The 27,839-nt window shown below is 48.7% G+C and overlaps 1 protein-coding gene across 1 annotated transcript in view; it reads right to left on the bottom strand.

Annotated features, from left to right (window-relative positions):
• The window catches only part of PRRX1 (paired related homeobox 1), a 39,104-nt gene extending 12,061 nt beyond the window's left edge, over positions 1–27,043 (bottom strand). Inside the window, exon 1 of the mRNA XM_054384448.1 lies at positions 26,803–27,043. Within this exon, the coding sequence (XP_054240423.1) occupies positions 26,803–27,043 (241 nt within the window). The remainder of the gene's footprint in view (positions 1–26,802) is intronic.
• Positions 27,044–27,839: the final 796 nt, after the last annotated feature.

Here is a 27,839-nt window from a genome sequence, read left to right as displayed (position 1 = left end):
CTTCAGAGAGGTGATAATGAATTTCTCATACAACAGCCCCAAGTTTTAATATTAAATGGAGAAGCGTGTTTTCAGCATTACCCATGGGGCCAGGGCAGTGCCTCTCCAAAGTGTCTGCAATGTGGAACTTATCAGGATCATTTTTAGCTGACCACATACAAACAATTATGTATCATTACAGAGCTGTGAATAGCTTTTGCATGGATGGTGTGCCTACGGTCTCCCATTGTGCTCGGCTCTGCCTGCCAGACGAGGGGAACTCAGTGAGGTCCTGTACAGCCACGGCTTCACCAGCACTGACAGGCAAACAGTCACCGTCCTCCACCAGGACAGGCACTTGAGCAGAGCGTCCCTGCACCATGGCCAAAAGGGGCATTTACAGGAGGGTTTCAAGGCACAGCACCAGCTGGTTACACCCAACTGGAACGAGGCCTTGGGGTTGTTCTCTTCCTGGCAGAGAGTTTGCAGACACCTCTGAGCCTCCTGAAGGCTAGTTTCTAGCACACAAACAGCCTTCCCCCAGATTTAACAGGTGTAGCAGGGACTTGATGGCAGAGGCAACCCTTGTGCTCTGCTCTGCACTTTTGTGCAGATTCCCCTGCAACCCCAACGTGCTTTACTCCTGACCCACAAGCAGGGCACCATGAGCTCCTCCCTAGTAGCTAAGTGCCCTTTCCCGCAGCAAATGTAAGACAAAACTATCTTTCAGTTCTGGTGCTCTCTCATCTGGCTGGAACCTGCAGAGCACATGGGCAGTTAGAGCAGCTAAGATGTGTGTCCTCCCTAACCATGTCAACATTCCCACTTGCTGGAGTTAACAGAAGACAAGATGTTTGGGGGGGAAAAAAAAAAAAGGCTATCACGATCCAGTGGAAATCTAGAGAATCTCCCTGGAAAGACATGATGGTAAGTGTTAATTACTGGGAGAAGAATATATGCAGAAGCAAAAGTATACATCCTTCTCCAGAAATTGGTAAAAAGCCATGGCAAGTCCCCTTAGATCCCACAAACCAGTCTGAGTTTTGCTATTAACAGCTTTGCTTTTACATTTACTAGGGTGTTCCTTCTGGGCATCCTACATGACTTAGTCTTGCTCTTCTAACAAGCCTTTTCATCAGGTCTTGGGGTCAGAGCGTTCCCATAATACAATAAGCACTGTATGGATCTCATAAGCTCCAAGGCACAGTATGTTATGTGCTTGGAATTCCTTGTATGCTTTTATACTTTGTTTTACATACTGTAATTTTTTACATGCGTTACCACATTGATCCTTGGAAAATTAATTTAAAAAATGAAAAAAACAAAACCCATAATCAAAAACAAACATGCATTTTAAGAGCCTGCCAGAGGCAAATCATGTTCTGTGAGACTGCACTTTGTAACTGACAAAGACACCAAACCACCAGACCGTGGCAGCCTTCCAGCAGGATGGTATCCCAGGGGGCTGCAGTCCCCCTCTGTGTCCCTTGTTAGGGTAGCCCAGTGCTGGAAAAACGTTGGACCTGTGACAGCAGAGCCAAAATGCAATTGCACAGCTCTGCTAGACAAACCCCCTGCCATGCCCAAAGGTAGCATATCCAAAATGGGTCCCCGCACAGCTCTTGGCTGCAATGACCTCCAGCCACTGGTGCCAGTATGACCACCAAACCTTCACTGGAGAGCTAGAGCACCTCAGCCATCACAACCCCATCCTCACTCTTGGTTAAGACCCAGGATCAGTGTTTCTGGCAGGGCTGGACACATGTGAAGTCGCAGCTTTGCAAAGCAGGGCTATGACTTGCAACACTCACATCTTCTTCCCATCAGCTCCCCTTCCAATGCCATGTGTCCTGTCCTGTCCTGATGTTTCCTCTTAGGAACAGCATCCATACAGCCAAAATCAAACTTCCTAAACCTCGCCCTGCTCCATCAGTAGTTTCTCATTTCTCTGTTCTTGGCCACCTCCCTGCTCCAGTTCATTCCAGATAATGCCTTTCTCCAGCCCAGCACCCTTTCTTGTCCTTTCTACAAAGGCTTGAAAAGTGAGTTGTGTAATGCTGCCCCTTTTAACTCTAATGTGCCCTTGCTGTATATCCAAACCAGCACAATGGCTGCTTAAGAGTCTTTAGAGTCACCACTGCTCCTAGCCCGACCATGTAAGGAGAACTTCCCAAGCAGGAGCAGGCTGGTGCACTAGAAAGACCAGTATCCTTCAGCTTCCCCTCAAAGACACTGGCAACAACCATCATGACAATTAGGCAAGGACAGGTTATTAATCTGCTTTTCATGCTCATCAGCCCCTGCAGCAAGCTCCATAGAGCTACACATTATACAAAAGGCATATAGTATTATTGCCATTTGCTTCCCTGTTGGATTTACCTGATGCCCCCTTTCTCTTTATGTACAGAGGTGACCCACAGACCTATAGCTGGACACAAAGAGGTGTCACCTGTGCCCCAGGTTTCAGGGATCAATACACCCTCTGATGCCAAGATGCTGGGACAAAACTTGGACAACAAAACACAGAATGTGTTAGGGAGATTTCCCCATTGTGTAGACCAAGCATGGGATGGATTTTGAGTCCTTCCATAGGAAGGAGCCCATAGGAGAGAGAAATACCAATCAGGTGGTGGTGCTTGGACATAAGGAAGAAGTTCTTTACAATGAGAGGGGTAAAATACTGGAACAGGTTTCCCAGGGATGTAGTTGAGGCTTCATCCCTGAAGATATTCAAGGTCAGACTTGATGTGGACCTGGGCAGGCTGACCTAATTGGTCAGGAGATGTCCCTGCTCACTGCAGTGGGGTTTGGACAAAATGACCTTTGAGGGTTCCTTCCAACCTGATGCAACCTGTGAATGTGTGTGAATCTGGGTGTACTGGAGCCAGGACCACAACACAGAAATGACTATGGTTCCTCCAGCCCTTCCAGATGGTACACTTCAGCCTTTTCAAGTTCTCTGCAGCCCTCAGAGTAGGCCCTGAGACCAAAACAGACAGAAACCACTTCCACTCTATTCTGCTGGCCATGGATTCAGAAGGTTGACTCTCTCTGTTAGTATTCCTGTAAAAACACGCATCATCCAGAAGCCACAAAGTCACGATGCTGCAGTCCCTCTCTTACTGCATACCCACCTGAACTCTGGGCAACACTACTTTCATTGAATTTTCTCTTGTATTAAAAAGAAGTAGCAAAAACTCCTCGTGAACTTCAGCTAGAAAAGCTTTCTAACAGGAAAAATCAGTGATATTTTCACAAGAGGCAGATAAGCACAAAAAAAAAAAAAAGAAAAAAGGAAGGGCTTTGCCAAGAAAAGGGCTGCTTTGCTTCGAGAGGGGGAATTTTTTTTGTCTGTCCGTACATAGGTTGCAGATGAACCACTTAGCATTTTGGGCCTTTCACCTGGCTCATTTCCAAACGCTGTGGCAGCCACAAGAGTCTGCAAACGCTACCCAGAAATCTCCTGCCCGCACCAGGAAAGATTGACTCAAGCTGAGCCCAGCTTCATGAATGTCTGCGCTTGTTCGGGTCCCTGCTGAGGCCCACCATGCTGCTGAGAAGTGCCATTATGGAACAGCCCCATCCCGACTGGATCTGGAAATTTGCTTGGATGCGTTTTCTCGGTACGCAGGATGCGTGCGAGCAGACAGACAATAAGCGGTGGGATGCGTGCGCCAGCTGGCCCCACCGCTAGAAGAAACACTCTTCTGAATGGATATTTCAGCTGCTTATTGCTGGAATAGCCAGGGCTGAGCGCTGCATGGCACACAACCACCGTACCGGGACCACGGGGCGCCGCGGGCCGGAGAAGGGGAAGCGCAAACGATGGCGAGAATATCAAAACCAGCTCTCCAAAGGCTGCGCTCCCCTTTCATCAGCATCCAAGAACAAATGTTTCAACCAAATTAGACCACCACTGCCATTGCCCCTACCAAGCACACTGGACTGAAGCCGCTGCAGAGCTTCACTTAGGAATCCGGATTTTAACCGCTAATGCGTTTTATGGGTCCCTCTTGATCACAACTGGAAAAACGATGGCATCCAGGATCCAGAAATAACATAACTGGAGCCTGGCTGTCAGCATCCAGCCCACCTGCCTCTGCCAAGGGCTGAGCATCCTGACTGGGCGATTGCTCCTCGGATGGGGGATAAAGGACCTCTACATCCTGCATCGCTACAGGAGGCAAAGGGATTACAGCACGTAAGGCCATTACAAAACAACTCTTTCTCCTTGCCAGGTTCATAGTGAAAACCTGCTCTTTCAAGGCTAGGGGACAGTGAGGAGGGACAAGGCTCTGCTGGGCTCCAGGGGCTTCTTGCTGGACACAGAGACATTCAGGAAAACAGAAGGGTGGATGGGATGGACCAGGGGCTTCAGCATGCTCTGTGCTCCCAGCTCTGTGAGACGTGAAGGGAAATCAGGCTCAGACCCACCTCTATCCTTAGCCTCTTCTGGACAGTAAATGCATTTCACATTAGCTAATAAATTGCTGCATCTTATGTTTCTTAGCCTGCTGGAATGATGAATATTTTGGAATGTATTTTGAATGGTTCCCTGCCAGAGTTGAACAATCATCCAGAGATTTTAAATCAAAAGGCTGATAAATGGAAACCTCTGTGTTTCCACAAAGTTCACCACAGTTTAAAAAGCCCAACTCCCAGCAGAGGAGGCAGAATAATGATTGTCAGAGCTCCTGTGAATTGGGGTAAATGAGGAATACGCTGGAAATGTCACTGCCCGATACAGAGCAAGAATCTTTGCCTCTAGGTGATGAACATATTCCAGGAGATCTACTGGTTGCTGCCCTTAATCTGGCTGAAATGTCAGATACTCTTAACCTGGAGGACCAGACAATTTAGGGCACATTTATGGTGATGCAGAATAGCCCAGCCACAGAACCCTTTAAAAGGCTTAAATTAATGAATTGTATCCACTGCCTGACTAGTCACATCCTGTCCTCACAGAGGAGTACCTCAAAACCAGCAAAAGATCTGATGGCTCACCCAAGGCATCACAGTTGGAGAAACACAACTATGCACCCATGCTGCACCTTGTCCCTCAGCTCCAACCACCGCATCCCACCAGCTCTGGGAGCCCAAAGCAGTTCATGTAGATAGTGACTCACCAGGCAGTGAGGGCTAAGCAAGCTCAGCACAAACCCAAGACACAGATGGAAAGTCTCCATTGATGAAGGAGCCCATAAGTGGTCTAGTCTCACTGGAGCAGCCACGGATGGAGTGGGTCCAAGAAATAAGTTTCTCTCTCCCCCATGGAGATGGGCTGTCTAGACACATTGGCAAAGCTGTGCTGCTGAGTTTGCAGTGCTGCATCTTTCTTGTATACAGCCTGTCAAATACAGCAAATTTTTGTCCCCTGGCCTGTTAGCATAGGCATCTTTTCAAACTTCCCCATGTCAGTCATGTCCAGAAATGCCAATTACACGTAATGAGAAAGTTTTAAACAGATTTTTGGTTGTTTCCCCCCCCTGCCCTCTCCCCTAGAAAAACATCTTATGATTTTTTTGATCAACCCTCTGGCAAAATAATTTTCTGGTTATTTCATTATGTATGTTTGTACTAAAAATTAAAAATAAGTCAAGCATAAAATACTTGTAAGCCAAGAAACACTGGTATGTCAATGTGAAACCTTAATTTAAAAAAAACCAAAAAACACCTCTCCAAATAATAAAACAACTCTTCAACAGAACCCATGGGAGTTAGGTGATGTTTTTCACCAGGAAAACAATGGTGTTTAAGAATTTGGAGAGAGCATACCTAACCTGAGGGCCACATTTAACACAATATGTAAGTGTAGATTTAAAACCATCCAGATCAAAGCCCTCTTGAAATAAGCAAATGACCTTCCACCAGATTCAAGATTACCAGGGTGATTAATGTATATTATACAGATTTCTCCACTACCAGAGGTCCTTAAAACAAGCTAGAGGAACATGTGTCAGGGTGGTGTAAGTCAAACAGTATGTGCAAATTCAGTCTTTGCCCTGGGGTGAGGATGGGCTGAGAACACTACTTCACCAGCTCTCTGCCAGACTCATGTCCGTGGAGCCCACACTGCGCTCACAGCTCTCAGTGAAGCTGTATTTGGGGAAAAGCTTCAGAAGGTGGCAACAAAATCAGTAAAAATGTGAAGCTGGGAATATAGGAGCAGAGTGGGATTTGTCAGTCAAGAAAGCTCTCCCCAGCTCCAGCTTTCTAAGTGACTGTGGGCAAGCCAGTCTGCTCCTCCGTACCTCTGTGTCCTTCCCTGCTTCATCTCACTCATCTGTTTGGACATCCCACTCCTGGAGGATGTGTTGTGCTACTCTGTGTTCATAACACATCTCATAATCCTGTACTTACAGAGGTGCTGGCAAAAAGCAAACCACTTGAAAATAAACCAGGAGTGGGATGCATTCACGTGACAGTCATGCCATTCATGCTGTTGAGTTTCACAGCATGGAGAATAAATTAACAGCAAGTAATTAAAACACTTTCAGTGTATGGTGTAAAGGTCCACAGCAGCTATTTCATTTTGGTTGCACATGCATATGCTAATTTGTGCATTTGTGAGCCTCGAGAAGACTGCATTTTGTAGCCATTATCAGTGCTAAGAGTGAGGCTCCATGTTGATGCTGGCTCTGCTCTTAACCCTTTGCAGGAAAACGGTTTGGATTAATAAATGAAGACAGACGAACTTATTTCAGGTCATCAGGGCTCCAAAGCAAGGTTTAATGGCAACCCAACAGTTGATGGGAAACACCACATCCCTTGGGCTAGCACTTCCCAAGGACCAAGACAGTGCAGAGCTCCTGAAGTTCAGGCTTGGTCTTCTCTGGGTCAGACACAGCCATGGCAGTGTGATGGCAGGTGAGCAGTAATCATTGCCTGCACAGGGCAAGCTCCCTCAGCCTCACTGATCTGCTGAACCATCATCCCAGAGCCTGGCTACCTGGATCGATTTAGACAGAAGCAGCAATGGGATGGGCTTCCTACTCCGTTTCACCAGTACCATCCCTTGACGGGACTTCTGAAATCAACCTTGTCCCTAAGAAAGAAAGTTCAGCTGCTCCTAGGTGCTCACAGAAACCTCAAGATCTTTCAACAGCACTTAGGAAATCTGCCAACCTCTCTGCTCACTGGAGTGAGTGTTCAGATGACTCCTTGTCAGGTGTGGCTTCCTCTCTCCTCCTTGTGCTCTCCATATCTCTCCTAGAAAGATGAACACTAGGGATGAACACCAGGGATGAACACCATGGCTCAGGCTGAATGCCCTTTCCTGCCAGCTCCAGGTCCCAGCCATGTGCTGGCAGCAATGCTGATCTGGGACTGAGGAGCAACCAGGCATGAAGTCCCTGGCTATGGGCCACTGCTAGCCCACATCCCTGCCCACTCACACCAGCTTTCCAGGCTTCCCCTCAGCCACAGAGATTCAATTTAAGCGGAAAGAGTTAGTTCCAGTGTCCTAATATGCCAAGAACTGTACCTGTAGCCTGGGTGGAGCCTGGATTTTCTGAAAAGGGTCACCTGTGGATACCCTTCAATCCCAGGCAGGACTGGTGCCAGGTGGACCAAAACATCCCTCATGCAGGTCTTGGAAAATGCAAATCGCTACACAAAGACCACTGCCACGCAACATGGGGTAGCAAAGATCAGAGCACCCAAAGAGCCTCAGAGCAGCTCAGAAAAGAAGTAAAGCAGAACGGTCTGGTCCTGAAATAGGTCCACATTTTCTTTTAAGCACAGTTCATTAAATGTTTGCTGGAAAAACAGAAAAGCATTTTCCACAGAGAAGAGGACATCCAAGAAAAGCCCTTTCGGACATAAATTGGCAAGAGACTCCCAAGCATTTATCTTCAGCATAGAATGTGCTCTGTCAGGAGGGCTGTAACTAACAATACGCTGAAAAACATGCCACAGACTTCCACTGTATTTTACTTGGCACTTGGGGGTTATTCCTCAGCACAAAGTATTCACAACTGGCATTGGTTAAACGAGAAATTACAGCCTTCAAAAGGCCTATTTAGCCTCAGCTGCAGAAAGTACAGAATTTGCCATGGGCTTCGATGACAACAGATTATGCCCCATAAAACACTGCAAACACACTCAGCTACAATGCTCGGCGCAGGCTGCCAGTGCAGCAGGGGGACTGGCGCTCAGGGCTTCCTGCCCCTTCTCAGGAGGCTGCCATCTGCTTTAGGGCTGGTGACAGCCCTCTCCCCAACCCTCCAGCTCATGTGCCTGACAAGCTCAGCCACAGGGCTTGAGGCACAGCAAGCTGATTGCTGTAAGGGCCTTGCTGAGCTGGCGGAGACATTTGGAGCAAGATACCTCAAGCTTGTTAGCCCCACAGGTCATTAGTGCTAAGGAGGAATAAGAGGGAAACGTCCATTCCTCCAGGATGGAAGTTCAGCTGAAACTGACTGAAGTCAATAGCATGAAGAGTTCAGGAGGGCATAGAGCCCAATGGGTGGGTGACCTGGCTCTGCTCTCTACATGGCAATTTGGGAGCTCCAGCACCTCCTGATCCTGTACAGCTCAGCTATGTGCCAGAACTAGAGACAGTCATGCTGCCCTTGTCCTGTAGCATTATTCCCACCTCCCCAGGAGGAGGGAAGAACTCTGCCAGCAACCTCCCCAGGCCCTCAAATTGCCTTGCACCTCAGCTTGCTGAGTGCTCCAGAAGAGGGAACCTCAGAGTCAGAAAACTGTCCTGGTGTTTTCTGAGGAGGAGCACCACATCCATGCAGGAGGACATGTGGGAGCACTCTGTGGAGAGCGTGCATGTTGGGGAAGGGAAAGACTGTCACTTGGCCACTTGCACTGAGCCAGAGCTATCTTGAGTTAGCCTGGAAAAAATGACAGAGATTCTTGGTCCAGAAACAATCTCTGCCTCAGCTCTCAGAGTGGGCTCTGGAGAGGTCAGCCTGAGCTATGCTTTCCTGTTGGAAACCCAGTGAGCTGTAAAATGTTCCTGACCTCACTTTGTGCAAGAACTTCAACAGACCTAAAAAGCCAGGGGCTTGCTGGGCAAAGACCCTTTGATTACCTTGCCCTCATGGGATATTTAACCCTTCACAGGACTTGTGCAGCAGCAACAAAAGTGAAACAAGGAAAAGGAGACTTTCTGCATATAGCTGCTCCAAATCCAGATAGCTGCATGGCATCTGCTGCCTTTGAGCTGCTCCTGCAAGCCCAGGAATTGTCACTTTGCTTGAAACCAAGTGTGCCCATCTTTACCAGGATAGGAGATGGCTTTGCTTTGGCTGTGCCACCCAGACCTGTTGGCACACAGAAATGGCAGCCAAAATGGGATTAACCCTAAATGTTCACAGACTGTAAGATGGACCCTCAGGAGCTGTGTGATTGCCTCTGTAGGAGACCAGCATCAAGACAGGCTTTGGACAGATGTGTCTTGCTCTCTTATCCTTCTGGCTTATGCACACTGCCAGAGATGTACTTTTTTTTTTTTTACCCCAAGGTTTTCACCAGACACCAGAATCCAGAGCTTTAAAAAAAAAAAAAAAAAAAGAAAGAAAAAAGAGCCACAGTCCTTCAAGGAGTCGCAGTAATGCTGAGACTGGACTTTGGTCCTGCTGTACTGGCCCAGCACATTGAAGTGGTAAGCAACAGCTGTCCCATAAGGGCGTTGGGCGCTCTGTTAGCGAGCCAGGCAAAAGCTGGCATCCTGGTAGTTACGGTCTCTGGTTAGCCAGCTGGCCCAGTTTTAAAAGCTGAAGTGTGACAGCTAAACCCATCTGCAGAGCCCTTTGATGCTCAAGCCACTTGCAGCCAGGCGCCTAACTACAGGCTGAAATGCCCAACTTGAAGCAACCACACAGGGAAATCTCGGCCATTTCCTGCTCAGGAAGTCAGACGGCATTTTCAACAGGGCAGACCCTGGAGTCCTCTCTGGGTTTTTTTGTTGGGGGAAAAAAGCCTTTTAAATTTATTCTCCTTACACAGAGACTCATAGGGAGACCAAAGGCAACATTGTCTAATGCCTGTATCGGAATCATGTCTTATTTCCCAACGTCTGATGGGAAGAAGCGTATCAAACCGCATGTCATCTGCTGCCAAGGGCTTGTTCCTGCGCTGCCGGATTCACAGCGGACACAAGGGTTGCTCCCAGCTTAGATGCTGCTTTTACTCTGCAGATAGTTTAAGTGCCCCTGCTGAAGAGATGCTTTCCCCAATCAAAAGCAAAGGAAGAAAAACCCTGAGTCTTCTCATCAAGTAAACCCAAGTAATATTTCAACCAAATCTGTTCCCAGCATTAGAAGGACTGCAGGAGCTGGAGATAAAAAGCGCCTTTTAAGCTGGAGAATTCATCCTCTCATCCCCAATGAATGATGGACGAGTTACTAAAACAAAGATTACATTTAATTCTGGCTAGCAGCACTCTGATCTTGCCTTTCATGTACAGGGGAGGCAAAAGCACTCCTGATGATTATCATTTATGCACAGATCACTTCAAATCCTGTTGCTTGCTGAGCCCAGACTGTGATATGACCTCTGGGCTTTTCCCACAAACCTCTTCTGTTGCTCACGCACTTGTTTTCAGCTGCCCTCAAAGTTTCAGTGGATCAATCACCCAAGCACAAAGGTAACAAAATACTAAAATTCCTTGCCCCTGGGCACAAGCTATGTCTTTCCCTGGTTACCTACCAGTCTATGGACAAAGTTAAGCGTCATATCCTTGCCCAGAAGAACTGCTGCTGCACTCATCCAGAGCCACATCTGGAGAGGTGGGTGCCCACATATACCCTAACCATACATCTGCCTGGTAGGCTCCACCACCAGATTCACCAGCTGTGACTGAAATAAGCCATACCAGCACTGAATCTCTGCAACTATCCAGGCAGCTCTGGGGTATCCTCTCCCATCTGGCAGTCTCTGGTACCTAAGCATCAGCCTTTCCAGGTTTCAGTTACAGCTGGTGACCAACAACTCCCTATGCCTCCAGTTTTCACACAGAAAGAGCTTTGACTTCACTAAGGTCCTCAGAGAAAATAAGCCTCAGAAATTTCAAGGACTGAAACCCAAGCACTTAAAAAAGTTATTGCCAATAGCAAGCAAATCCTGTACTTGCCAGAGCAGAGTACACCTGCATGACAGAGATAACTGCTCCCAGGCTGCTAGGTCTCCTGCTGTGGGTCTTGCCTTTAAATTGTGAAATAAAGAAATTGGGAAATGTTGTTGGAAAACACCACTAAAGATGCCTTCCCCTCTCTCAGCTTTCTCTCCTTGCTCCCTGTGCTGGCTGAGTTCAAAGCAGGCTATGTTTTGCTCAGAGCATGGCTTGCCACGTTGGAGCAAAGCAAATCGAAGACTGGCCTTGGCCTTTTGAAGCAGCCACAACAGAGAGAGGACATCCTCTCCCCAGGGACACACCACACAGGGCTGGTGCAGCCAGTTTGGAGCAAAACTAGCATGCAGTGTGTGTCAGGAGAGAAGCAGCAGTGGAGGATAAGCTGTGGGATAGAGATCACACCAACCTCCTGTGGGAGCCAGTACAGAGAGGAGACTGTGTCCTCAGAAGGACTACTCTGGACAGCAAACCCCTTGAAGATGCCTTCTAAAAGGGCAGCCCAGCTTCTCCAGCTGGTCTCAACTGACTTTCTGGCTTACAACGTGACACACTATTCACTTCTGATCTCCCCAGCAGTGGAGGCCAACTCCAACCACAATTTGAAAATTTGAATAGGAACTGTGAAGATAATTCAGCTTCTACCATTTTCTTGAAAACCTGGTGGTTCAGTAAAAGGAAAGACATTATTAAAGCCACCAGCAAGAGACCAAGCAGCTGGGTGAACCCAAGCTCTTATGACACTTAAGAAGCCACACCACAGCACATTTCCAAGGGGAAACTCCAGCAGAGCTCAGCTGTGATTGCTCCATGGACATCCTGACCTGGAGGTGCACAATGGCAGGAGTATCACTACTAATGGCTGACTCCTTCACATCACACCTCCTTCACCTTCCTTGCTGAGGTCAGAGCTGGAAGAGACCAGTTACCCAGGCAGCCCAAGCCCCAGTGCTGGAATGGCTGCATCAGTTCTTTTAACTATTAAACCAGTGGAAACTAGAGATGGAGGCCATGGGGAGTGCAGCACCAAACACATCTGTGTGCCCTGCGCAAAGAGGGAGAGCAGCCCATGCTCCTGGCAGGACCTTGACCACACCACACTGCCCAAGTTTCCCTCCTGTTTCACACTGCCACAGACTTTCACGTGGGCTCAGACCAGTAGATGGCACCCGAATAACAGAAAAGCCCCTAAGCCCCTCTCTCTGCCCACACAGTTCCCCAAATCCTCCTGCAGCATCAACCCCCAGTACAACCATCCAGAGGGCACAGGCAGCAATGGTTCTCTACCTTTAAAGCCTGTTTGGAGCCGACTTCTAACAGTACTTCTAAAAGTTTTAGCAAAAGAATTCAGAAGAGAGAAAAAAAAATAGGTCAAAGCTGTTTCTTTCCATTTTGAAGCATTTAAAAAACTTACAAAATCTTTATCTTACCCCCAACACATGCTTTTAAATGAAAAACAGAATCAAAGTATTTACCCAAAGCATCTGCTTTTGCCATAATGGCTTTAATTTGGTGGGGGTTCCCCTCCTCCAGCTGGAACCAACAGAAATTTCCTGCCTGCTGCAGTTGAACAGAATCTGTATTTCTCAGCATAGAAGTAATTCAGCCAAGAAGTGCCCAGCTACATGTTTAGGTAGGAAGCTGCCCTTCTCTTTGGCTGTTATGCCTGCTGACATTGCTGAAGGCAAGGCTAGTACTTCTTCCCAAGCAGCTTCTGCTCTTAGCTAATGACAACATGCTTGATCCTGATAAAATGAGCATCCTCTCAACTCTTTCAAAACAAGCAACAGGAGCAGCTCAGGTCAGAGTGGGGATTTCCCTGGGAGGTACCTGCCTCTCTCTTGCACACCAAGCGTGGAAGAATTTTTCTTGTTACAGAGAGGCTGCCATAAACCAGGATTATCAGCCAGGGCACAGCCAGTTTAGGATGACCCTATTCACACCCAAGACTTGTAGTACCTGTACCTCCTGATCACAGCAGTTGATAGCCATAGGTTTCAGGAGAAGGACTTGGGCAAAGACGATGGTGGTCTCCAGGGATGCTCTTTACACTGTGGACAGGACTCCCCCAGTTCCTGGCTTTGGTTGTCAAGTATGTCAAGGTGTACCTGAGCACTGTGCAGAGACACCAAATGCCTCAGGGCTGTGGCCACAGCTTTGCCTGTGGTGATTTAACATGCTCACAGAGGTGCCAGGATTTTTTCAGAAACCTGGAGTCAGTCTGGGGCAAATTCAGAGACCTCCTGACTTTTCACACCAGGACTGAGTTTCGAACACAGCTCAGCCCAGAAAAGCTTTAAGAGGAGTTTGATTATTTTGATCTTTCCCCCTATCTCCATTATTAATTATTCTGAAAGAAGTATAATTCCTCCAAGCCAAAACAGTTGCCAAACCGTTTCTCGGCACATTTGTTACTTAATGTCCCTTCTAGGAATGAGACACATTTGGAAACCTCTAAGCTTCCATCCTCCTTGGCCAACAGTGTGTCCATCAGCATGTGGCCACAAGCACTGAGCTCTGGTGCTGGGAAATGCCCTACTTGGTGGGGTGGAGAAAGCCTCCTGACTCCACAGGCTTGGCAGCAGAGCAGAAGACCAGCCAGGAGGGTTTTGTGCTACAAATGCTCCCTTTGAAGCTGCTTTTTTGCTGCTCTTTGGCCATTCCCCATTTAGCAGGCTCCTCCATGGCTAGCAACAAGCAAACACAAAATGGAGCGCAGACACAGGCAGTGAATGATGGCTCTGATCATTGTGGCCCTGCAAAAGCTTTTTCTCCCTTCGGTTGGTGCCAGCCCTGCACAGCCATCTCTGACCTTCCCAGAGAGTCCGCTTCACCAGTTCAGAGCCCTTCTGTCATATGAGGATACTGAGTGCTTTTATCCCTCTGCCCTGTTGATGAGATTTACAGCTTTCCCCGTTTTCCTTGTTCTACCCAAAGCCAACAGGTTTGCAGTTATAAGAGACATGATTTACACATACTCAACCTGGCCAGGAATGCCAAAATCTCACACAACAGCCTGTTTTCTTCAGAGCTGCAATAAACTCAGAAGAGGTCCCAAAATATGAGAGCAAGTTGGGCTGTTTCCATGCCTGATGTTTGCCCTTCAAGGCTCTGCAGAGGCTTTCCTATCTCTGCTCTTTCTAACAGTGGGATTTTGAAGAGGGGATTGTCCTATAAATGAGTGTGGCAGCTGGTTCACATAAGGGCTTGGGTTACAATCAGAGATGAGGACATCGTATTTGTGTTTCTCACTATGTTTTGGTTCAAACCTGTAAACAGACTTGCATTGAGTGGATCTACGTTCTCCATCTGGTCCTGTGATCCAGCTTCCTGGCAGGAATACCCCTGACATTGAATTGAGAGGAATGCTCCAGCATATCCATACGTCCCAGGGCCAGAGCCCAGCTCTTCAGTTTGCTGGTTCCTGTGTGAGACCCAGCCATGGCGTTTCACCCAGTTACCCTGTTAGCAAGACCAACAACTCCTGGCTGACAAACACAGCTCTTCCAAAAGGACTTCCAGACATTCATGGATGGAGAAGCCAGCACACTCCTTCAGAGTCATTCCTAGTGATTACACAGCATCTCATGGTTAAAAAATGTATGTTTTCTACCTCCTTTGAATGCACATCTGGCTTCTGCTCCCAGCCACTGGCTCTTGTTCTACATTTCTCTGATGGATTAAAGAGGGGGGAAAAAAAATAAAAACAAACCCCAAAACTCTTCCTAGAGAGTTACAGAAATAAAGATTCCAATCCATCATCACAAGTGTACGGAAACAACTGTCCCAAGAGGGACAGTGATATGTCACACGACCAAAAGCTTTCCCACTTGGACTAGAGACCAGGGAAGCAGAGCAGAGAGCAAAGCCCTTCCAAGGATGCCTGGAGAGCAATAACCATGTGTGTAGCAAGAGGGACCAAGGAGCTCAGCACCACTGCCAGCAAGAAAATCAGGATCTGACACCCAGCACTGCACGGAGTGCTCATCACAGCCTCCTCCAGACACAGACCATGCCTGGCCAGAGGAGCACACAGCATTCATAAAGGCAGACACGAACCTGGCCAGACCGGCAAGGGGCAGCTTTCTGGGGCAGTTTCCCTGCTAATCACGTACTAGCTTCTCTTTTCCACCACACCAGCTACTTCCAGCCCACAATGCCCAAGCCAAAAAGCAGATCTAGGAAATCTGTTGCCTGGTTTCCCAGCACTGGGTCACCCCCAGTGACCATGTCCCTTCCCTGTCCAGATGTTTTCCCTGAGCCAGCTGGGTCCTTCTTGTCCCACAGGCATCCTAGTTGAGCACAGCAACATTCTTGGGAAGTACACTGCAGCATCACTGTACTGGCCAGCACAGATGAAAGAGAGTCAAGCACACAGGCACATTCCGACTAAAAGTCATGCTGAAACTTAGGGGAAGGATATCCAAAAGACCTTTCTTACTCCCTTTCCAAGGTAGGACCAGCAGCTATGATGTTTATTCCTTTCTGTGTTTGTCTCCCATCAGATCTGTGCTTGGGCTTTCCACAGCATCCTCACACCACCTCTTACAGGATTTCCTTACCCTCATTAGATCTGGGAGGATTTCTTTACCCCCTCACTTACATCTCACTTGCTGCAACATAATTCAGTGAGCTTGAAGATCAGTTTATATCATCCTCTCTTCAGCTTAAGCATTTCTTCTTCCCTCCTAAACTCCTTACTGCTTTTCTTCTCCATGCTTTTTTTGACTTGTTCACATCCTCCTCAGCATGCCCAAGTGGAGACCACCTGAAGCTTTCTCTGTGGCCAAGCAAATGAGAGGACACAAACAAGGCAGAACTACAGGAGATGCTGGAGGTGAAAAATATCTGCCTCTCCCTATAAAGATGCACTGCTTTGCATTGAGCAGGAGAGTTACAGGCCAGGAGAGCAGATTTGCAAAGGGCACAGAGCCACAGCACTGTGGCTCCCCACACTAAATTCATCCCCTCTTACAGACAGCAGGTTGACACTGGTGGCTCCATGCCACCCTTTACAGGACACCATGCAGAAACACACTGGACACGGGAGAGAGAACTGAATCACTGATTTGTTTTGGTTGGAAAAGACCTCTAAGATCATCGAGTCCAACTGATCTGCTCTGTAAGCTCGTCAGAGGAGTGAGGGTAGCCACATCCCCCAGAAAGCCCAGTTTCCCCAGTGGAAATCACTGGAGGAGACGAGACAGATCCGTCCCGTTGGGAGCCCGTGGCCAGACCTTGCAGAGCATGTCTCGTGGGGGACCGGCTCTCCCGCAGCTGGCCCTCAGAGGAAGGGTTAGCACCAAAATAGGTCATTAGTGAGCGACGTGGGGTTCTTCATTCTTCTCCAGGCCCCTCATGCTCCTGAGGGGAATGCCTCAGAAAACCCAGTCGGGGGGGGGGGGGGGAGGAGGAATTTACAGTTCCCTTCCAAAACCCAGCCTGTCTTTGTTTGATCGTTTTTTTAAATGATCGAGTAACTTGTGAATACATTTTCTGATGATTCCCACATCCTCCCAGCTGGAGAATGGCTCATGAACAGACTCCAAACTCTGTAAATGAGCTTGTTAGTCATAAGTCTTCAAACAGGCTTGATAAACAACTTTCAGCCTGCAGGATATTCATCAACCATTCTGTCTGCCTGGTCTCCTGACATTAATTTATTATTTACAATGAGAGATCCCTCTCTTAAATCACAGGTGATTGTTTCTTTTTACTGATTACACAGAGGTCTATGATTTTTCTTTTTAAGGGGAAACAATGAAAAACAAATCACAAACAAACAGTGTGTCACAAGCACTTACTCCTGAGCACTTCCCCTTAGTTTCCATGAGACATATCAGCAGTTGTCCAAATGAAACAAACTGTAAGATTAAAGATCTGTTTGGCCAAACCCTAAGACCAGGCTACAGCCAAGGAAAAGAGCATGAACATCCCAACCAGCCACCGAGAATTTCACTGCCTGCCACCAAATGCTCCAGGGAAATTCCAGCTGACCGGCACATGCTGCTCTTTGCATCTCTTGGGTTTGTGGAGAGCCCAAGCACCTCAAGAGGTTCAAGAGATCCAAGTTCACATTCAAACTTCTGCCACGAAAAACTATTTCACCTCTGGGATGGGTTCACACAGCAAGCACAACTCACCCCAAGGGCATAGGGTGCACTCAGATGCACCTGAGCAGAAGGTGGTTTCCCTGCAGGAACAAACTTGCTGCATGTTGCTCCAGTTCATGGAAGGGGATCTCAATGCTAATGCGTTGATTAACCTAAGGTGGTCAATTCCAGAGACAGAGGCAGACAAATTAGCAATTTGCTGGGTGGGCTGCAGAGGGAAGAGAATCTTCCTGAATCCCTGTTAAAGCCAAGCTCTCAAATAACACATCACGCAGATTCCAAAGCCCTTCATTAGGGGCCAGGATTGTACCCAGTTCCATGGGCAGGAAAACAGGAGCACAGTAAGGTCAAGTTATGCCAGCAAGTATAAAGGGGGAAAAAAAAAAAAAAGTTCAAGACTCTGTAGCTAAGACACAAAGGCATTTTGGAGCAATAAAACACAGACTGGGCCATCCTTCTGGGCCATCTCAGCTCATGTTGGAGGAATAAAAGCCCTACTGGTTCAATTAGGTTTTGAGTTCAAAGCCTTTTCTGGCTAGGCTGCTCCCAGCACCAGCAAATGCTGCATCCCACAAACCCTGCCCTGCAGTACCCCCAGGCTAAGTAGCCTTTCAGTGCCCATAGATATGGGCATATTCAGGGAATACAGCTGACTGTATATGTGGATAAATCCAGACCTATATCTCTACCACCACCACCGTGGCTCCCCATCCCTGATCCATGGAGAGGTACAGGCTACCACCAGCATTCAGAGTGAAGGCAGCAAGATGGAGAGCTGGACTCTGGACTTTTTTCCTCTCTCTCACTTCAAAATCACCATTACTTTTGCTCTGACAGCCTCAAACGCCAAAGTCCGGGCGGGCTGCGTTACCAGCTCACATCTACAGACAGCCTTCCCACTGCCAAATGGGAGCAAGCATGCTCGGGAAAGAGACACAGACTTGTCACCAGCTTTCTCCAGCACAGTCAGCATGGGAGTCATCCATCCCAAGCAGGAACTCGGATTCACAAGCCTCTGCTCTGTACCTTTGATCCAGAGGGAAATGCTCTGCTGCACAGTATGCAGAAGGACAACAGGTATCAAGTGTTACCAGCATTTAAAGCCAGGAGGTAGGGAGAGCACTGTAAAGCTTTATGGGAAACCAGCCCAGATTTCATGGGGACAGGAGCTGCCTGCAGAGCCACCAGCAAGGGCAGCCCTTTCTGCAGCACCAAGCCCAGAGCATTAACACTCTGTTTTCACTGTTACGGCTCAGGCACTTTTCCCTATTAAAGTCCCATCCATCCCCACAGAGCCCTGACTCGGCAGAGCTGCCATGCAGAAGTGATGGCTCTTTGAAAGCCGCAAACATGATTCTTTTTCCCTCTTTTTTTTTTTCTCTCCCCCTAAATGTGGGTCATATTAGTGATGCTTCAAAACAAAACAAAACAAAACAAAACAAAACAAAAACCCCACTAACAACAACAACCCCCCCACCCCCAAAACCAAAAACAACCCCATGATTTCCAGAAGCACTGAGCAGGTCTTCAGGGCAGCAGACCAGCTGCAGCACAGCTCAAGTCACCCCACCACTCATTCAGTAGCCACAAACACAACAAAACACCAAACAGGAGGCTACTAAAGGTACCCAGGAGTTCAAAACCTACCCAACTTTAACTAATGTAGCACCTATGCTGGCTGCAAGAGAGGGCTAGAAGCTCCTTTGATGCTGCCTTCTGCAGCCACCCACCCTGCTCCAACCACCCCCAGGCACCTTGCTTTGTCCCAGTGCCCCTGGAACTGCTGGTCCTCCCCAGTGCTGAATGTCTTTTTCCTTCTCCAATTGTGCCCATTCAGTAGCTGCTGCTGTTGGCAATTTGTCTTGCCCCAGATGCACAGGGTCAAAGACAACTTTTGGTTTACTTTGGTCAAGAATGCCACAGGAGAAATTAATCTGCTGGTGGGCTCAGAGCAGCAAGCAGTGCCCTCAGGCTCCTGATGAATTCCAGCTTTTGGTGCAAAAGTAGTTTTGCTGCCTGAGCAGCTCATCAAGACGTGGAGAGGGTCCTAGCCAGATACCGAGTGGCATTTTGGATGTCTGCCCTGCCCAGCAATCTCACTGACTGGCTAGAGTTTCCCCTGTAGGAAAACTTCTCTAGCCAAAAATAGGGGGGAAATTTGGGTGGAATATGAATTGGATGCTGCAATAGGATGTAGTGACTTCTTAATAGCACAGCTGGCTCCCCTTACCTCTCTTCTAACCTTCCCTTCCAGCAATACAAGGCACCAGGATGTCCTGGCCTGCCACTCCAAGGCAGATGTTCACTTCATATGGGCACAACAAATCCAGACTGTCTGGGACAGCACTTTAAATACTTGTGTAACATTTTCTCGGCCCCTGGATGTGAGGCAGGAGCCCAGAAAGCTATGTAAGCTGAAATAGATGCTCACTGGCTTGCTCATCAGGCCTTTCTTCCCAGCTTTGGCTGTAACAGATTTATCCTTGCAGATGCCAGGCTCTCCATTGCAGGAAGTGGCCCTCAGATTTGGCACCACTGCTCCTTTCTCTTCCCAACCAGCATCCTCCAGATGTTCTTATTTGAAAGATATGTCTCTCAAGATTATGCCACCATAGCCCTGGCAGACACTTAGTGCAACTCTGCTGAGCTCTCATCCTCACATCACAGCATCTTCCAGAGCTACACAGTAGAGACAAGTTTGGTCCAGCAAAAAATGTGCAGGAAAGGAAACAGCAGGTGAGGTGCATACCACACATTTACAGATCAATGCAGGAATGACAAACGTGAGCAGGGACAGCAAATCTAGGAGTAAGAATTGCAGGACTGCCCTAAAGGACTCTTGGACCCTCATCTGTAAGAGTGCTGCAGTCACAACACAGGGTGACAAAGAACAAATCCCTAAGACCTGTGCTGTAGGGCTGATGGTATCCATGCCTATGCACATGTGAGCTTCCACCAGCACAGTCCATGATACAAAGGTTAGTAAGAGGTTGAATTAACGCAGCATCTCCCTCTCAGCAGGGGAGGCACTGCTAGCATCCTTTTCCACATCACCAGACTGCCATAAAAATCTGCTGGGATTTCACACCCCTTTGAGCTGTCTGCCCTCCCACCACAGCAGCCAGCAGGTTCAGAAGGTATTTCCCATGTGCAGTGACCATACACCAGGTTTTTCTTGTGGGAATCAGACTAAACACTTACGGTCTGTGCTCCAGCACCTGAGTGCAAGTTGAAACATTTCCATGCCCTGCATGTAAAGTGATAAGGACACTTCAAACAGAAAGTCAGACCAGAGACTCAGACAACAACTCCTCCAGCCCGGCTGTGAGGATTCTCACTTCATATCACCATAATCCATCCTGAAATCCAAGCCTCCTTCAGTAAAGGCAAGTAGGGTGGGGAACCAGCAGTGCAGTGATTCATCCTCCCCAGGAAGAGAGGCCCAAATCTGAAATACTGTGACCCTTGGTAAATACTCGTGATGTACTTCATTATGCAACAGAGGCCCAGCAGGAGCATGGCTCCCTCAGGGCTACTTAAAATGGGTTTCAAAACCAATTAAATATATCATAAACAATTTGCAATAAGGAATAAACACCTATAATCCCATCACACCATTCTGGAGATGTCAAAAACCATGGGAGTAAACTCCTACCAAGGGGAAAAAAAAAGGAAAGGATGAACATATCCTCAAAGAAATTACTATCCTGTAATTCTGAGTGTCAAACACTCAACTCTCCCAGCCCCTCCTGCTTATGTTCTGTCCATGCTATTGCTCTTTCTTTCCATGCTTCCAAACACCACATATTTTGATGCATGTTGCACCTCTGCTGGAAGGCTAAAGGATCGTGCCCCGAATGCAGGCAGCAAAACCGTTTCATGCCTGTGCAGAAATATTCCATCCGCCCAAAAAGGAAAGTTTTTTTTGCATGACTTAAGGCTGCTGGTCAAGTTTTTAAATGTTAATACTCATCAATTGGCACACATATAAGGGGTCCATTGAATTGCATGCACTGAGTCGTGTGAGTAAGGATTGTAGAAATTAACCCTGAGATAATATTTTCCCATGCAATCACTGCTTCAGACATCATCAAAAAGATGGAAAATAGACTGGCTAGGAGTGGAAACTCGGTGCAGATGACAGAAAGCTGATGTTCATTAAAAGTGTTCTAGCAGTTTAGACCAAACCTTTAAATTTTATGAGAGATTTCAAAATCTAATTTTCATGGAAATGTTTTCATTACATTAAGAGAAGGGGGAAAAAAAAAAAAAGTTAAAACCTTCAGCAAAATATTTTTCAAATTAAAAAGTTGGAAGCTTTGCGCGGATGGATTGAAAACACAAATCCCATCAGCAAATAATGAGACCATGAGAACCAGGAAGCAAAACTGATTATGATCAAAAAAAGTGAAACTCCCAAACAAATAAAAGTCTGGTTTCACCCCTCAGAAGGAGGGCAGGATAGCCAGCACTTGCCAAATGAGCCTGCTCCCTCCTTCCAATTCACATGACTCTTTTTCCTTTGTAAAGAACACCACACTGTCCATTTTTGTTTGCTTTTTGGTACTTAAATTTTTTTTTTCTTAAGACTCCAGGTTTATGACAGAGTCACATTTTCATCTTTTTGTTTTTTTTTTTCCCTCCCTGCATCCAGAATCTCTAGAAATGTATGTGAAAAACGCAAAATGATTTTCCACTTCAAACTGCTGGATCCAAAGATGTAAAAAAAAAAAAAAAAAAAATCCAGCACTGTGAGATACTTGCTGGGATAACCATCTACCACCTAGCCTGGGAGTTAAATTTAATAGCTATGGCCAAGGAATAGAAGTGAAAAGAAGTTAATCAAACTTCTAACAGCTGCTCTGTGTTAGTTATCTGCCTGTTACTCAGCCGTTACTCAAGCGAGCATCACCCACTCTCGAGGCAAGAGGCCTCCAGGATGCGCGCGGTACAGCTGGAGGCGTAAAGATCCCTCCCGCAAGAAGCGGCAAGCTGCTGTGTTTTTCACGCAGATAACATAAACAACAAGTGCCTTAAAAATAATATCCCTCTGATCCCAAATGTTTCCACATTAGCTGCTGGGAGAGGAGGATTAGTTCTGGAAAGTCTTTCTTGGCAGCACCCTGTAAGGATGTTCACAGCTGCCCGCCGGGGTTCAAAGCACTGGCTGGTTACTCTCACCCAGTGTAACCTGTGGCCACCAGCAGTCAGCTGCTCCCTGAGGATTCTCCCATTAGCTATGCAGGGCAGGAAAGGAAAAAAAAAATAGATGCTGGATTTAATCAACTTACCCTGCTTTTTCCCCTGTCTTTGCTTTGTGCATCCTCAGTCTACAGTCTCCGCATCTTCTGGGAATAAGGGCTGTTTTACTAACAAAAGAGTTGCTTAGTACTTGAAGATAATGCAGAAGTTTGCAAAGAAAACCTTTGCAGCTGTGCCTGGGCTTCCACTCATGTTCACCCTCCATGCATCTCAGAAGCCCACAGAATCACTTTTCACATATCAAAGCAGCAGTGGCAGGACTTTTCCGCCTCTTTTTAAGAAGGCATCTGTTGGTTTGAGTTTGGTTTGGGTTTTTTGTTTGCCTTTTTTTTTTCCCCCATGAAGGATGGGAAGACAACATCACAGACAACCTTAGGATCAGGGGGAAGAAAATAGAAAAAAGAAATAATTCAGTATTTACCCAGAGCCTTTTACTCCTGTAGCAACCTCACTTGTTCTGATTAAAAAAGTGGCAATTTAAGCATAAAGAACAGCCATGTGGGAGCAGATCAAAAGTCTTTCAGCTCAGGATACTCTCAGACTGCCAGGAACGACAAAGCCAGAGGGTATAAGCCCAGGCAGCATTTGGGCTGCCCCAGCTCATCCTTTCCATTGCTGCTCCCTAAGCTGGATGCTGCCTCCCACCCACTGCTGGAGTGAGGAGCCATCCTCAGTCCTCCCTGAATTTGCCTGGTCCTTTCTTTAAATAATTTCTATTTCTGATCTCTCAAAAATCCTGCAGCAATATCTATCACCAAACAACGCAACCAGCTGAAAAAGCCTTTCCTCATGCTCTCAGCCCACTGCCTGACACGGCACAGAAACTAGCACAAGACACTCTGCTTGACCCAACTTGAGCAAAGAAACTCACCTTCTCCTGATCACCTTGGCAGGATTTATGCTTCCCTGGACAGAAGCAGCAGTGCTGAGGGGTCACAACACCCACCAAAACAGAAGCAGTTGTAGGGGGGGCTGCGGCTAGCCTGTGCCCTAGCTTTAATTGTGAACCATTCCCATCTGCCCAACATAGTGTGCCAGCCTGGGAGAGAAGCACAGCCCCCAAACTGCCATCACTTTCATGGTGAAGAGAAATTAAAGGAGAATAATGACTTCAATAGGCAGGACTTGTGCACATACTGGACCAAAAGCAGGCTCTATTCATTCCTCACAAAAGAAATCTGAGCATAACAATTTTTCTTTTGCTGCTCATGTTTTCTACACATCATTTTACAAGCCATCAACAGTGAGACTCAAACAAACCACCATCACCACCAACAAAACAACAACAAAACAGAGGTCAAAAATGCCATCTGAAAAAAAAAAAAAACAAGAACGACAATGCAAATAGCTTAACGAAAGCTTTGGAAAATTAACCCTGCTCAGACACCAGTTCTGGGAACCCACGGGCCACCAACAGGTTTCTACACCACCCCCAAAGGCCATAGGAGCTGACTGTGTTTGCTGGTAAGCTTAGGGAGTTCCCTCTGCTGAGCTGGGACCTGCATTTTCACCCCAGTTTAGCTGGAGTTAACAAAAGCCCTGCTACCAAAGCGAGAGTTGGCTGTATCTTAACAGGTGGCTTTAAAACGAAGAGGAACAGGGTCTACAAAGTCTTCCTGGGCAAGTAGCAAAGGCAGAGAGCTTTGCTGTGAGTTGTATCAGCTTTTAGGGTATGGTTTTCAGATCTACAGTTTGAACTGAAGTCCATGAGAGTGACAGCTTCGCAGCACCACTGAAAAAAATCACCTCCCTAACATGCTGACAGTATCCCTGTAAATATAACAAGAACTACTCCCAGGGATGTTGGGTTTTTCTGCTCTTCTTAATAAGAGAAATGTTTTCTCCTGAACCTCTTTCAAATGAACTAGTGGTAAAACAGTTCCTTTAATCCAAATCATCCAAATAAAACTTTTTGTCATTTCTGTGACAAAATTTTCCCCTTTATTTTGAATCACACAAATAGCCCCAATAATTTGGCATTTCCCTTCAGGTGGGACAGAACTCAGTGACACACTGGCTAACTTTCCCCCAGGTTGGAAGAACGTTTTCGCTGTTCTTGAGACATTCCACTAATGAATTTCTCCAGATGGCTTTTACCTTCTCCACTCTGGTAACATGGAGAATAACCAAGTCCTGTGTTAGCTTTTGCACACCGCCTCTCATTTTTCACTGGGAAAATCTCATACCTCTGTCGCACTGCCTACCTCCGACCCAGTACTTTTACTGCATGGATTGCAAAACCCTACACAAAACACATGCAATAGGTGGGGAAACTGAGGCATGGAGACTCAGGGGATCTGCTAAATGCATAAGGGAAAGAAACAGACAGCCCAGATGACAGTTCTGCCCAGTAAAATCCCCTATATTTTTTTACTTTTGCTTACTTTAGAATACTTTAAAAACTCTGTAATTCACCACAACGGCATTAAAACTTTCACAGCATTCAAAGAACTTCTAATTTATTTGAAGCCATAGTTTGGTCCCTGATTGGCAACGCTGGCTGGGAAACAGACTTTCGGGATGGCATTTTTGGTCCACTTTATGCACTAAGAGCAGGGTGGGTAACAGCGGAAACACAACCTCTCTTTTTCAAGCTGACGGTGAAACTCCAGAAAGCTCAGCAGCTGGCAAGGGAGTAAATCGGGTCCAAATAAAAGATGATAAACGAAACTAGAGGCTAAAACAGAAGTTAAAAAAAGAGCTAGGTAACTTGTTCAGTAGCTCGGGAACTCTCTGGCCGCAGTGCTGCAGCACAGGGCACTGAATCATGGAGCCGTATTCACTACCTTTCCAGCTAAAACATACACCTTTAGGGTGGAAAATAGCATTTTTCCGGATCCTAGGAAGGGACATTTTTAAAGTAGTGTCTCAGCGGCAGTGGGTCCCGCAGCCGCGTTCCTCTCGCTCCCTTCCCTGCCGCGCTCCCGCAATAAACCCATCCCGGGAAGATGCTTCCCCGTCCGGAGAAAATACCTTGCTGGGGTTAAACTCGGGGATACCACTAGCAGGAGTGTAAGGAGCGGGTGCCTTTTGAAAGACTTTCCTCTTCCCAGCCCGGTTTCCGTCGGAATACCGAGAAACCTACGTCGGATCCGCGGCTTAAAAAAGAGTCGGGGGCAGCTGCCGGCGAAAGAAGAAAAATACAAACCAAAACAAAACGAAAAGCGAATGAAACTTCTAATTGCAATGTAGTTTTCTAGGGGTTTTCGCCTTTCGCCGGCAGCCGCAGGACAGCCGTGTCTTGCCCGGGATGGGGGTCTCCCTGGGAAGCGAGCCTGTGTCCGCAGCCGCGGCCCCTGGCGACCCCGCGGGGGACGCGGTACTGCCAGCCCTGACCCACAACGAAAATCGTGGCCAGTTCCTGCGGCCGGGAATACTTAATTTTTTAACCGAAAGCAGAGGGAGGGTAAGAGGGGGGTTGATGGTCCCGTACACTCGAGGCTCGCCCTTTTGCCAATGCTGCTTTGGGAAAGAACCAACGGCTCCGGAAAAATACCGCGCAAGCAAGAGCCCGTCCCGCTGCCCTCCAGCCACGGGGCTGTTGCTTGAAGGCTGCCCGCCCTCCAAAGCGCAGACCCGTTCGGTCGGGAGATGCAGAGGCAGCTCTGCGCCTTGCCCTGAGCCGCCCGCCGGGCTGGGATCAGGGAGATCCGTGAGCTCATTGGGAGAACGGAGGAGCGGGGAGGAGTGGACCGGCGGCTCTGCTTTAGAGTCACGCATACACCCAAGTGCTGTTTGCAAGCTCCGAAGCCTGGGGCAGGCCGCCTGACAATTATCCGGTCCCCATCCAAACCCCCGAGCGGCTTCCAGGTGTCCCGCAAACCACGCCACCGGTCTCAGTTCCGACCGGGGGAACAGACGGATGGATGGAGGGATGGACGCTCATCCGCCTGCGACACCTTGTCCCGTCCAACCAACCCCAGCGCTCAGCCCCCTCAGGGCGCGATGGAAGAAGGGGGGCTCAGCCCTCTGGCCGGATCCTGCCTTCCCTGGCCTGCCTGGGCTGTTCTCCGGGTCCCCCGAAGGGATACGGAGCGGCGGCAGGAGCAGACAGGCGTGGAGAACGGCAGGCAACTTGCCATTCGCAGAACGTGGCTGGGAGAAAAGAAGCATTTTCGCACGCCGCCGGGTGCCGGTCCCGCCGAGGGCAGAGGGCACAGCGGGGAAGCTCGGCTCGCGAAGTGGGTCTGGGTGCCCCAGGGACCGGCCTGCAGCTCCACCGGTCGCTTCCCCCTGTGAGACCCCTCGGAGCTAGTACCGGCAGCTGCTCCGCCTCGGGAGAATGGCACGCGTAGAGCGGCCGCAGCGGCCCCTTGTCCCAAAGAAGAATGAAGCGGGGAGGATAGGTGTCCCTTCACTTACTGTCCTGCTGCGGGGTGTCACTGCCGCTGGTCAGCCCAGGGGACTCCAACAAGCTCCGGCCGGGCTCTCCGCCGCCCTCCTCCGCTTGGGCGGCCACCATGTCTCCTGCCTCCTCCAGGTCTAGCAGGTGACTCACGGAGAAGTTCTTCTTGGCTTGTAAATTGTCCAGGCCGGCGGGGCCGTCGAGGCGGGCGGGCAGCAGGGCCTGCCTCTCCATGGCGTGGGCATAGCTGGACGCCATGGTGTCAAGCGAGGCTTTTCTGCCCTCGCCCCCGCCGGGCGCCCACCGCCCCCGCTCCCCCCCAGCCGCCGGCCCTTCCAGGGGGGATGCGTAGGGACCGAAGCGGGGGGCTGGGGGGGGGGAAAGGGGAAGGAAACGGAACGGGACCCTACTGCAGCGGGAGGAGAAGCCCGAAGGGGAACGGGCAGGGCCGAGCTTAAAACATGCCGGAGGGGAGCAGCAGCGGCCGGCTCGGGGCTCTGGGACACGGATTGCTGCCGCCAGTCGGGAGGCGCAGGATGGCTGTGGGGCCGCCGGGGCGGGTGCGCCCCGTCCCTCCGCCTCCGCTGCCGGCAGCTCCCCCCCCTCGCTCCCTCCCCTCCCCTCCGCCCCGCACTTCAAACGGCGGGGGCGGCTCCGCGGCGCTCCGGCCCCGCGCCGGGCACCCGGGGGAGGGCGGCCCGCGGGGCCCCGCCGGGACGTGGCACCGGCGTGGCTCCCCCCGCTCCTCCCCGCCTTCCTTCGGGACGGGTGTGGGCAGCATCGGCCCCGCACTGCTCGTTAGCTCCTCGGGGGAAGGGGGAGCCCCTGGTTAGGGGTGCAAAGGGGTTGTGTGGATGCCTCCCTTCATCTCCCTCATCAGTCGGAGCTGCACCTCGAGGGGAGGGTGGGCGCGGCCCTAGGAAGGGCACAGGAAAGAAATAGAGAAAATGACAAATGCAGATGAAAAGGTGGGAAAGAGAAATAGAAGAAAGCATCAACAGTAGAGGGGAAAGAAAGAGGAAAAGAGTGAAAGAGGAAGAAGTGCCACAGGGAA

The sequence above is a fragment of the Indicator indicator genome, chromosome 10 (assembly GCF_027791375.1).
Source record: "Indicator indicator isolate 239-I01 chromosome 10, UM_Iind_1.1, whole genome shotgun sequence".
NCBI lineage: Eukaryota > Metazoa > Chordata > Aves > Piciformes > Indicatoridae > Indicator > Indicator indicator.
Note: the sequence above shows the minus strand (reverse complement) of the source record. Positions and strands in the feature narration are given on the sequence as shown.